The 12,272-nt window shown below is 61.1% G+C and overlaps 1 protein-coding gene across 2 annotated transcripts; it reads left to right on the top strand.

Moving 5' to 3' along the window:
* The first annotated feature begins 581 nt into the window (after positions 1-581).
* Positions 582-11,209, top strand: NAGK (N-acetylglucosamine kinase). 2 transcript variants are annotated; one of them, XM_074540680.1, is made up of 11 exons: positions 582-677; positions 1,818-1,902; positions 4,976-5,074; positions 5,155-5,296; positions 5,932-6,042; positions 7,256-7,368; positions 8,934-9,021; positions 10,280-10,377; positions 10,476-10,554; positions 10,648-10,865; positions 10,897-11,209. In XM_074540680.1, the coding sequence occupies exons 1-10, from the start codon at positions 649-651 to the stop codon at positions 10,830-10,832; spliced, it is 1,029 nt and encodes a 342-aa protein (XP_074396781.1). In that variant the 5' UTR covers positions 582-648; the 3' UTR covers positions 10,833-10,865; positions 10,897-11,209. The 2 variants fall into 2 exon arrangements, with proteins under 2 accessions (XP_074396781.1, XP_074396780.1); XM_074540679.1 differs by having other exon boundaries at positions 10,648-11,209.
* Positions 11,210-12,272: the final 1,063 nt, after the last annotated feature.

Raw genomic sequence — 12,272 nt, 5'->3', positions numbered from 1 at the left:
TTGAAAGTTTTGGGGGATTTGGGGGAATTTGTCACTTGTGGGTTTTGGGGGGATTTGGGGGAATTTGTCACTTGTAAGTTTTGGGGGATTTGGGGGAATTTGTCATGTGTGGGTTTTGGGGGGATTTGGGGGAATTTGTCACTTGTAAGTTTTGGGGGATTTGGGGGAATTTGTCATGTGTGGGTTTTGGGGGGATTTGGGGGAATTTGTCACTTGTGGGTGCTTGGGGCTGTGCCACGGATGGGTACCAGGGGGATTTGGGGGATTTCTCACGCGTGAGTTTCTGGGTGATTCGGGGTATTTACCCCATTCCGCGGCCCCTCACGCTTCGGGCCGTGTCCTGAGCGTGTCCGTGGGGCCAGCAGCGCCCCGTGTCGCGGGTGGGGCCCCGCTGCCATCGCGGGGTCCCCGTGGACTGGGAGGGGACACCGGGACCCGGAACGGGCGGGGGGGCGGAGCCAACGGGGAGGCGTGGCCATTGGCAGGGATGGAGCTGTTCTTTGCCCATATATGGAGATGGGCGTGCCCATGGGACGTGGCAGCGGATGGGCGTGGCCACTGCCCATAAATAGTCATGGGCGTGTCTCTAGACGTGGCCCCGCCCCCGGGCGTACCCGGCAGCGGGGGGCGGGGCCAGTGGCGGCCGCGATGGCGTCGCTGTTCGGCGGCGTGGAGGGGTGAGGGGCGCGGCGCGGCCGGGGGGGCTCCGGGGGCTCCTCTGCACCCCCAAACCCCGCCCGGGCACCCCCAAACCGGGGAGGGGCAGCCGATGGAGGGGGCTCCGCACCCCCAAACCCATCGCCCCACCCGGGCACCCCCAAACCGGGGGCACGGGGACCGATGGGGGGGGGCTCTGCACCCCCAAACCCATCACCCCAAACCGGGGGGGGCACGGGGACCGATGGAGGGGGCTCCGCACCCCCAAACCCCGCCCGGGCACCCCCAAACCGGGGGCACGGGGACCGATGGGGGGCGGCTCAGGTGCTCCGCACCCCCAAACCCATCGCCCCACCCGGGCACCCCCAAGCCGGGTGGGACGGGGACTGATGGAGGGGGGGCTCCTCACCCCCAAACCCATCACCCCAAACCGGGGGCACGGGGACCGATGGAGGAGGACTCTGCACCCCCAAACCCCACCCGGGCACCCCCAAACCGGGGAGAGGCAGCCGATGGAGGGGGCTCCGCACCCCCAAACCCATCGCCCCACCCGGGCACCCCCAAACCGGGGGGCGGGGACTGATGGAGGGCGGCTCTGCACCCCCAAACCCATCACCCCACCCGGGCACCCCCAAACCGGGGGCACGGGGACCGATGGAGGGGGTCTCTGCACCCCCAAACCGGGGGCACGGGGACCGATGGAGGGGGACTCTGCACCCCCAAACCGGGGCACGGGGACCGATGGAGGGGGCTCCGCACCCCCAAACCCATCGCCCCACCCGGGCACCCCGAAACCGGGGGGACGGGGACCAATGGGGAGGGGGGCTCTGCACCCCCAAACCCATCACCCCAAACCGGGGGGACGGGGACCGATGGCGGGGGCTCTGCACCCCCAAACCGGGGGCACGGGGACCGATGGGGGGGGCTCCAGGGCTCGGCACCCCCAAACCCATCGCCCCACCCGGGCACCCCCAAACCGCGGGGAGGCAGCCGATGGAGGGGGGCTCAGATGGACCCCCCAGGACCGGCTCCTGCCCGGGTGGGATCAGTGCCCCCCATTTCAGGGCAGGGGGCTCAGCGGGGTCCCCCCGCTCGGTGGGATGGGGACAGGGGACAGGGACAGGGGGCGGTGCTGGCAGTGTCCCCCCCTCTCTCCGCAGCGGGGGCACCCACTCCAGGGTGGTGCTGGTGTCCGGGGATGGCCAAATCCTGGCCGAGACCGAGGGACCCTGCACCAACCACTGGGTGAGATCGATGGGGGACAGCGCTGTCCCCAGCCTGGGCTGGCACACGGGGACAGGGGATGGGACATGGGGACAGGGGATGGGACACGGGGACAGGGGATGGGACACAGAGATATGGGATATGGAGATGGGTTTGGGACATGGAGATGAGTTCCAGACATGGAGCAGGATGTGGGACACAGAGTGGGGTTTGGGACACGGGGAGGGGGTTTGGGACACGGAGATATGGGATATGGAGCTGGGTTTGGGACACGGGGACAGGGGATGGGACATGGGGAGGGAGTTTGGGACATGGGGACAGGGGATGGGACACAGAGATATGGGATATGGAGATGGGTTTGGGGCATGGAGCTGGGTTTGGGACATGGAGATGGGTTTGGGACGTGGAGTGGAGTTTGGGACACGGGGAGGGGGTTTGGGACACAGAGATATGGAATGTGGAGCTGGGTTTGGGACATGGAGATGAATTTGGGACATGGAATTTGGTTTTGGGACACGGAGTGGGATGTGGGACACAGAGTGGGGTTTGGGACACGGGGAGGGAGTTTTGGGACACAGAATGGGATTTGGGACATGGGGAGTGGGTTTGGGACACAGGGACAGGGGGATGGGACATGGGGAGGGGGTTTGGGACATGGGGACAGGGGATGGGACACATAGATATGGGATATGGAGATGGGTTTGGGGCATGGAGCTGAGTTTGGGATATGGAGATGGGTTTGGCACACGGGGACAGGGGGATGGAACACGGGGAGTGGGTTTGGGACACAGGGACAGGGGCTTTGGGAAATGGAAGAATGGGATATGGATCTGGGTTTGGGACACAGAGCGGGATGTGGGACACAGAATGGGATTTGGGACATGGGGAGGAGGTTTGGGACATGGGGACAGGGGATGAGACACGGAGATATGGGATATGGAGATGGGTTTGGGACACGGGGACAGGGGATGGGACATGGAGATGAATTTGGGACATGGAATTTGGTTTCGGGACACGGAGTGGGATGTGGGACACAGAATGGGATTTGGGACATGGGGAGGTGGTTTGGGACACAGGGACAGGGGGATGGGACATGGGGAGTGGGTTTGGGACATGAAGGTGGGTTTGGGACACGGAGATATGGGATATGGAGATGAGTTTGGGACACGGAGCTGGGTTTGGGATATGGGGATGAGTTTGGGACACAGGGACAGGGGGATGGGACATGAGGAGGGGGTTTGGGACGTGGGGACAGGGGATGGGACACGGAGATATGGGATATGGAGATGGGTTTGGGACGTGGAGATGAGTTCCAGACATGGAGCAGGATGTGGGACACAGAGTGGGGTTTGGGGCATGGGGAGGGGGTTTGGGACACGGAGATATGGGATATGGAGCTGGGTTTGGGACACGGGGACAGGGGATGGGACATGGGGAGGGAGTTTGGGACATGGGGACAGGGGATGGGACACATAGATATGGGATATGGAGATGGGTTTGGGGCACGGAGCTGGGTTTGGGATATGGAGATGAATTTGGGACACGGGGACAGGGGGATGGGACACGGGGAGTGGGTTTGGGACACAGGGACAGGGGCTTTGGGAAATGGAGGAATGGGATATGGATCTGGGTTTGGGACACAGAGCGGGATGTGGGACACAGAATGGGATTTGGGACATGGGGAGGAGGTTTGGGACATGGGGACAGGGGATGGGACACAGAGATATGGGATATGGAGATGGGTTTGGGACATGGAGATGAGTTCCAGACATGGAGCAGGATGTGGGACACAGAGTGGGGTTTGGGACACGGGGAGGGGGTTTGGGACACGGAGATATGGGATATGGAGCTGGGTTTGGGACACGGGGACAGGGGATGGGACATGGGGAGGGAGTTTGGGACATGGGGACAGGGGATGGGACACAGAGATATGGGATATGGAGATGGGTTTGGGGCACGGAGCTGGGTTTGGGACACGGGGAGGGGGTTTGGGACACAGAGATATGGAATGTGGAGCTGGGTTTGGGACATGGAGATGAATTTGGGACATGGAATTTGGTTTCGGGACACGGAGTGGGATGTGGGACACAGAGTGGGGTTTGGGACACGGGGAGGGAGTTTTGGGACACAGAATGGGATTTGGGACATGGGGAGTGGGTTTGGGACACAGGGACAGGGGCTTTGGGAAATGGAGGAATGGGATATGGATCTGGGTTTGGGACACAGAATGGGATTTGGGACAGGGTGCTGGGTTTGGGGCACGGAGCTGGGTGTGGGACACAGAGTGTTGCTGTTTCTGGTTGTCCCCAAACTCACGGACACCTGGGTGGGACGCAGCCACTGCAGACGGTGCCACGGTGTCCCCATTCCCAAAAACCCTCATGGGACCCCTGGGATGGCACTGGGGTGGCCTCGGGGTGTCCCTGTGCCCAAAATCCCATGTGGGGTCCCTGGGATGGCACTGGGGTGGCCTCAGGGTGTCCCTGTGCCCAAAATGCCATGTGGGATCCCTGGGATGGCACTGGGGTGGCCTCAGGGTGTCCCTGTGCCCAAAAACCCTCATGGGACCCCTGAGATGGCACCGGGATGGCCTCAGGGTGTCCCTGTGCCCAAAATGCCATGTGGGATCCCTGGGATGGCACCAGGATGGCCTCAGGGTGTCCCTGTGCCCAAAATGCCATGTGGGACCCCTGGGATGGCACTGGGGTGGCCTCAGGGTGTCCTTGTGCCCAGAAACCCTCATGGGACCCCTGGGATGGCACCGGGATGGCTTCAGGGTGTCCTTGTGCCCAAAATCCCATGTGGGATCCCTGGGATGGCACCGGGATGGCCTCAGGGTGTCCTTGTGCCCAAAATCCCATGTGGGACCCCTGGGATGGCACTGGGGTGGCCTCAGGGTGTCCCTGTGCCCAAAATGCCATGTGGGACCCCTGGGATGGCACTGGGGTGGCCTCAGGGTGGACCCCCAGGGTGGCCTCGGGGTGTCCAAAACCCGTGTGGGACTCCCAGGGTGGCTTCAGGGTGTCCAAAATTCGCATGGCACCCCCGGTGTGGCACCTTGGTGGCCTCAGGCCGTGCCCTGGCCGTGTCACAGCTCATCGGCTCCGAGAAGTGCCTGGAGAGGATCGAGCGCATGGTCACCGAGGCCAAGAGCAAGGCGGGCGCTGACCCCCAGGTGCCCCTGCGCTCCCTGGTGAGCCCCCGCGCTGTCCCCACGCCCGGTGCCACCCCCCCGGTGCCACCGCGGGGGTGACACGGCCCTGGGTGCGGCAGGGGCTGTCCCTGAGCGGAGGGGACCAGCAGGACGCCATCGGGAAGCTGACGGAGGAGCTGCAGCGCCGCTTCCCCCACCTGAGCCAGAGCTACTTCATCACCACCGACGCCGTGGGGGCCATGGCCACGGCCACCGACCACGGTGCGCTTGTCCCCGTTGTCCCTGTCACCATTGTCCCTGTCACCCGTTTGTGTCTGCCACCCGTTTGTCCCTGCTCCCCTTGTCCCTGTCCCTGTCCCCATTGTTCCTGTCCCCATTGTCCCTGTCACCCGTTTGTGTCTGCCACCCGTTTGTCCCTGCTCCCCTTGTCCCTGCCCCCTTGTCCCAGGCCTTATTGTCACTGTCCCCTTATCCCTGTCCCCATCCTTGCCCACCTTGTCCCTGTCTTCATTGTCCCTGTCACCCATTTGTCCCTGCCCCTCCTGTCCCCGTCCCCTTTCCCATCCCTGTCCCCCTTGTCCCTGTCACCCGTTTGTCCCTGTTCTGTTTGGGTCTGTCCGTTTGTCCCCGTCCTCCTTGTCCCTGCCTCCCTTGTGCCAGTCCCCCTAGTCCCTGTCACTCATTTGTCCCTATAATCCTTATTCCTGTCCCCCTTGTCCCTGTCCCCCTTGTCCCTGTCACCCATTTGCCACTGTCCCCCTTCCCATTCCTGTCCCCAGTTGTCCTTGTCCCCATTTGTCCCTGCCTCCCTTGTCCCTGTCGTGCTTCCCATCGCTGTCCCCCTGTCCTCTGGTGGCCGGGATGGCATTGGTGACATTGATGGCGTCACCCCGCAGGTGGCATCGTGCTGATCTCGGGCACGGGCTCCAACTGCAAACTCATCAACCCCGACGGCTCCGAGACCAGCTGTGGCGGCTGGGGACACATGATGGGGGACGAGGGGTCTGGTGAGCCCGGGGGGCACCGGGGAGGGGGGACCCCAATGCTGACAATCCATTGATCCATCCATCCATTGATGCATCCATCGATCCATCCATTGATCCATCCATCCATCCATCATCCATCCATCCATCCATCCATCCATTGATCCATCCATCATCCATCCATCCATCCATCATCCATCCATCATCCATCCATCCATCATCCATCCATCCATCCATCATCCATCCATCATCCATCCATCATCCATCCATCCATCCATCCATCCATCCATCCATCCATCCATCCATCCATCATCCATCCATCCATCATCCATCCATCATCCATCCATCATCCATCCATCCATCCATCCATCCATCCATCCATCATCCATCCATCATCCATCCATCATCCATCCATCCATCCATCATCCATCCATCCATCCATCATCCATCCATCCATCCATCCATCCATCCATCATCCATCCATCCATCCATCATCCATCCATCCATCCATCCATCATCCATCCATCCATCATCCATCCATCCCTGCATCCATCATCCATCCATCATCCATCATCCATCCATCCTCCATCCATCCATCCATTCATCCATCCATCCATCCATCCATCCATCCATCATCCATCCATCATCCATCCATCCATCCATCCATCCATCCATCATCCATCCATCATCCATCCATCCATCCATCATCCATCCATCCATTGATACATCCATCCATCCATCCATCCATCATCCATCCATCATCCATCCATCCATCCATCATCCATCCATCCATCATCCATCCATCATCCATCCATCCATCATCCATCCATCATCCATCCATCATCCATCCATCCATCCATCCATCCATCCATCCATCCATCCATCATCCATCCATCATCCATCATCCATCCATCCATCATCCATCATCCATCCATCATCCATCCATCCATCATCCATCCATCCATCCATCCATCCATCCATCCATCCATCCATCCATCATCCATCATCCATACATCCATCATCCATCCATCCATCCATCCATCCATCATCCATCCATCCATCCATCCATCCATCCATCCATCCATCATCCATCCATCCATCCATCATCCATCATCCATCCATCCATCCATCCATCCATCCATCCATCATCCATCCATCCATCCATCCATCCATCCATCCATCCATCCATCCATCCATCCATCATCCATCCATCCATCCCTGATCCCATTATTCCCAGCGTACTGGATCGCTCACCAGGCTGTCAAGATGGTCTTTGACTGCATGGACAACCTGGAGGTGCCGCCCCACGACGTCTCCTACGTCAGGCAGGCCATGTTCGACTACTTCCAGGTGCTGCCGGGGTTTTTGGGGTGCTTGGGATGGGTTTTGGGGTTCTTTTGGGGGGGGTTGTGTTCTTGGGGGGGTTTGGGATGGATTTCGGGGTCTTGAGGGGGTTTGGGATGAGTTTTGAGGGATCTGGGATGAGTATCAGAGTTTTGGGATTGGTATCGGGTTCTTGAGGGGCTTTGGGATGGGTTTAGGGTCCTTGGGGGCTTTGGGATGGGTTTAGGGTCCTTGGGGGCTTTGGGATGGGTTTTGGGGTGCTGGGGTCTTGGAATGGGTTTGGGATGGGTTTTGGGATCTGGGATGGGTGTCAAGATCTTGGGTGGGTTGGGATGGGTTTTGGGGTCTTGAGCTGGTTTGGGTTGGGTATTGGGGTCTTGGAATGGCTTTGGGAAGGGTTTTGAGGGATCTGGGATTGGTTTTGGGTTCTTGAGGGGCTTTGGGATGGGAATCAGGGTGTTTGGGATGGGTTTTGGGTCCTTGGGGGCTTTGGGATGGGTTTTGGTTTTTTGGGGAGGTTTGGGATGGGTTGGAGTCTTGGAATGGCTTTGGGATGGGTTTTGAGGGAGCTGAGATGGGTATCGGGGTCTTGAGGGTCTTTGGGATGGGCATTTGGGTTCTGGGAGGGTTTTGGGGTGGGTTTTGGGGTTCTGGGGGGCTTTGGGATTGGTTTTGGGGTTCTGGGAGGTTTTTGGATGAGTTTTGGGGTTCTTGAGGGCTTTGGGATGGGTTTTGGGGTTCTGGGGGGGTGGGATAAATGTTGGGGTCTTGGAATGGCTTTGAGATGGGTTTTGAGGGATCTGGGGTGGGTATTGGGATCTTGAGGGGCTTTGGGATGGGAATCAGGGTGCTTGAGGTGGTTTGGGATGGATTTTGGGGTTCTTGGGTGCTTTGGGATAGGTTTTGGTTTTTTGGGGAGGTTTGGGATGGGTTGGAGTCTTGGAATGGCATTGGGATGGGTTTTGAGGGATCTGAGATGGGTATCAGGGTCTTGAGGGGCTTTGGGATGGGTATTTGGGTTCTGGGAGGGTTTTGGGGTTCTGGGAGGCTTTGGGATTGGTTTTCGGGTTCTGGGAGGGTTTTGGATGAGTTTTGGGGTTCTTGAGGGCTTTGGGATGGGTTTTGGGGTTCTGGGGGGGGTGGGATGGGTGTTGGGGTCTTGGAATGGCTTTGACATGGGTTTTGAGGGATCTGGGACGGGTATTGGGATCTTGAGGGGCTTTGGGATGGGTGTCAAGGTCCTGGAAGGGCTTTGGGATGGGTGTAGGGGTCCGGGGGTGTTGTGGGGTGGGTGTTGGGGTCTTGACGGGTTTGGGATGGGTTTTGGGGTCCTGGAGGGGCTTTGGGATGAGTTTTGGGGGTTTTGGGGGGTTTGGGATGGGTCTCAGGTCCCAGAAGGGTTTTGGGATGAGTGTTGGGGTCCGGGGTGGCCCTGAGCCGTGTTTGGGGTCCGGGGGGCTCAGGGCCGCGTGCCAGGGTCTGGGGTCACTCCCAGCCGTACCCGGGGACATTGGGGTGCCCAGGAGGGGTCCCCAAGCGTCACCCGTGGGCCCCCTGTCCCCACCCCACAGATCTCGGACAGGATGGGGCTCCTGACCCACCTCTACCGCACCTTCGAGAAGGCCAAATTTGCGGGGTTTTGCCAGAAACTGGCGGAGGGTAGGGAAACCCCTTCCCAGGGAATGACCCCATTGTCCCTGTCACCTCTTTGTCCCTGACCCCCTTCCCATCCCGTATCCCTTATCCCTGTCCCCCTTGTCCCTGGCTCTTTTGTCCCTGGCTCTTTTGTCCCTGTCCCCCTTCCCATCCTGGTCCCCCTTATCCCTGTCCCCCTTGTCCCTGTCCCCATTTGTCCCTGTCCCCATTTGTCCCTGTCCCCCTTCCCATCCTGGTCCCCCTTATCCCTGTCCCCCTTGTCCCTGTCTCTTTTGTCCTGTCCCATTTGTCCCTGTCCCCATTTGTCCCTGTCCCACTTGTCCCTGTCCCCATTTGTCCCTGTCCCCCTTTTCCCTGTTCCCCCTTTTCTCTATCCCAGTTTGTCCTTGTCCCCTTATCCCTGTTCCCCCTTTTCTCTATCCCAGTTTGTCCCTGTCCCTGTTTGTCCCTGTCCCCTTATCCCTGTCCCCTTATCTCTGTCTCCTTGTCCCTCCCGCTGCCACTCCCCGCTCTCTGCCCCGGGCGCACCTTGACCCCAAGCACAGGGTGGGGACACCCAGGTGCCACCTCCAGCAGGGCACAGAGCAGTGTCCCACGTCCCCATGGGTGCCACCCCCAGGAGGGGGCACAGAGCAGTGTCCCATGTGCCCATGGGTGCCACCCCCAGGAGGGGGCACAGAGCAGTGTCCCATGTGCCCATGGGTGCCACCCCCAGGAGGGCACAGAGCAGTGTCCCATGTCCCCATGGGTGCCACCCCCAGGAGGGCACAGAGCAGTGTCCCATGTCCCCATGGGTGCCACCCCCAGGGGAGGGGGCACAGAGCAGTGTCCCACGTCCCCGCGGTGCCACCCGCAGGTGCCATTCCCAGGGTAGGGCACAGAGCAGTGTCCCATGTCCCCGTGGGTGCCACCCCCGAGGGATGGGGCACAGAGCAGTGTCCCACGTCCCCATGGGTGCCACCCCTAGGAGGGCACAGAGCAGTGTCCCACGTCCCCATGGGTGCCACCCTCAAGTGCCACCCCCAGGAGGGCACAGAGCAGTGTCCCATGTCCCCATGGGTGCCACCCCCAGTGGGGCACAGAGCAGTGTCCCACGTCCCCATGGGTGCCACCCCCAGGAGGGGGCACAGAGCAGTGTCCCATGTCCCCATGGGTGCCACCCTCAGGATGTGGCACAGAGCAGTGTCCCATGTCCCCATGGGTGCCACCCTCAGGATGTGGCACAGAGCAGTGTCCCACGTCCCCGCGGTGCCACCCGCAGGTGCCCAGCTCGGTGACCCGCTGTGCTGCCACATCTTCACCAAGGCTGGCGAGGTGCTGGCGCGCCACGTGGTGGCCGTGCTGCCCAAAATCCACCAGGTGAGGCCCCACCTGCCGGTGCCACCGCGCCCTGCCGGCTGTCCCCACCCCCTCGGCGGTGCCACCGTGTCCCTCTGAGTGTCCCCACGCTGTCGCAGAGCCTGTTCGAGGGCGAGCTGGGGCTGCCCATCGTGTGCGTGGGCTCGGTGTGGAACAGCTGGGAGCGCCTGCAGGCGGGTGAGCGCCGCGGGGGATTTGGGGATTTCGGGGTCGGGGTTTTGGGGGTTTCGGGGTTTCGGGGTGCCCCTGACGGCGTGCCGGTGTTCGCAGGGTTCGTGCGGGTGCTGGAGCGGGCGCGGGGCGCGGCCCGCGGGCGTTTCTCGCGGTTCAGCCTGCTGCGGCTGCGGCGCTCCTCGGCGCTGGGCGGGGCGCGGCTCGGGGCGCGCAGCGTGGGGGCGGCGCTGCCGCTGGAGCGCGCCCGCAACGCCGAGGTGTTCTACAGGCACGAGTTCTGACAGCGCCGCGAAAATGGGGACAGCGCCCCGAAACTGGGGACAGAGCCCCAAACATGGCCCCAACACGGGACAGAGCCCCAAAACTGCCCCCGACACGGGACAGCGCCCCGAAACTGCCCCCGACACGGGACAGAGCCCCAAAAATGGGGACAGAGCCCCAAATATGGCCCCAACACGGGACAGAGCCCCAAAACTGCCCCGACACGGGACAGTGCCCCAAACATGGCCCCAAACACGGGACAGAGCCCCAAAACTGCCCCAAAAATGGAGATAGAGCCCCAAAAACTGGGGACAGAGCCCCAAAACTGCCCCTGACACAGGACAGAGCCCCAAAACTGCCCCAAACACGGGACAGAGCCCTAAAACTGCCCCCAAAATGGGGACAGAGCCCCAAAACTGCCCCTGACACGGGACAGTGCCCCAAAAATGGAGAGAGAGCCCCAAAACTGCCCCTGACACGGGACAGAGACCCAAACACGGGACAGAGCCCCAAAACTGCTCCAACAGAGGACAGAGCCCCAAAACTGCCCCCGACACGGGACAGAGCCCCAAACACGGGACAGAGCCCCAAAACTGCCCCCGGAGCTGCCCCCCGGACGGAGGGGCCTGTGGGGTTTAGGGGTGTGCGGGGTTTGTGTGGGGTTGGTTTGTGGTTTGGCAATAAAACGGTTGCACTGGCCCAGGGCAGTGGGAATGGGGCGGGAATGGGGATGGGAATAGGATGGGAATGGGATGGGAATGGGGATAGGATGGGATGGGGAGGTGGGGATGGGAATGGGGTGGGGGAGTGGGAATGGGGATGGGAATGGGGGAGTGGGAACAGAGTGGGAATGGGGATGGGGATGGGGTGGGATGGGGAAAGGGAAAGGAGCAGGAATAGGATGGGGGAGTGGGAATGGGAAAGGGGCAGGAATGGGGTGGGAATGGGAATGGGAGTGGGATGGGGAGGTGGGAACTGGAATGGGACGGTAGTGAGAGAGCAGGATTGGGGATGGGAATGGGGCGGGAATGGGGTGGGGGAGAGGGAATGGGGTGGGAATGGGGACTGGGAGGTGGGAATGGGATGGGAATGACGATGTGGATGGGAATGGGGTGGGAATGGGGTATGGCAGTGGGAATGGGGATGGGAATGTGAGAGATGGAATGGGGTGGGAATGGGGGAGTGGGAATGGGGGAGTGGGAATGGGGATGGGATGGGGATGGGATGGGGAGGTGGGAATGGGAATGGGGTGGTAATGAGAGAGTAGGATTGGGGATGGGGAATGGGGTGGGAATGGGAAAGGAGCAGGAATAGGGTGGGGGAGTGGGAATGGGAAAGGGGCAGGAATGGGGTGGGAATGGGGATGGGATGGATGGGGAGGTGGGAACGGGAATGGGGCGGGAATGGGGTGGGGGAGTGGGAATGGAGGAGTGGGAATGGGGTGGGAATGGGGATTGGGA

The sequence above is a fragment of the Zonotrichia albicollis genome, chromosome 5, assembly GCF_047830755.1.
Source record: "Zonotrichia albicollis isolate bZonAlb1 chromosome 5, bZonAlb1.hap1, whole genome shotgun sequence".
Taxonomy (NCBI): domain Eukaryota; kingdom Metazoa; phylum Chordata; class Aves; order Passeriformes; family Passerellidae; genus Zonotrichia; species Zonotrichia albicollis.
The sequence above is the reverse complement of the archived record's forward strand: the minus strand, read 5'-3'. Positions and strand labels throughout refer to the sequence as shown.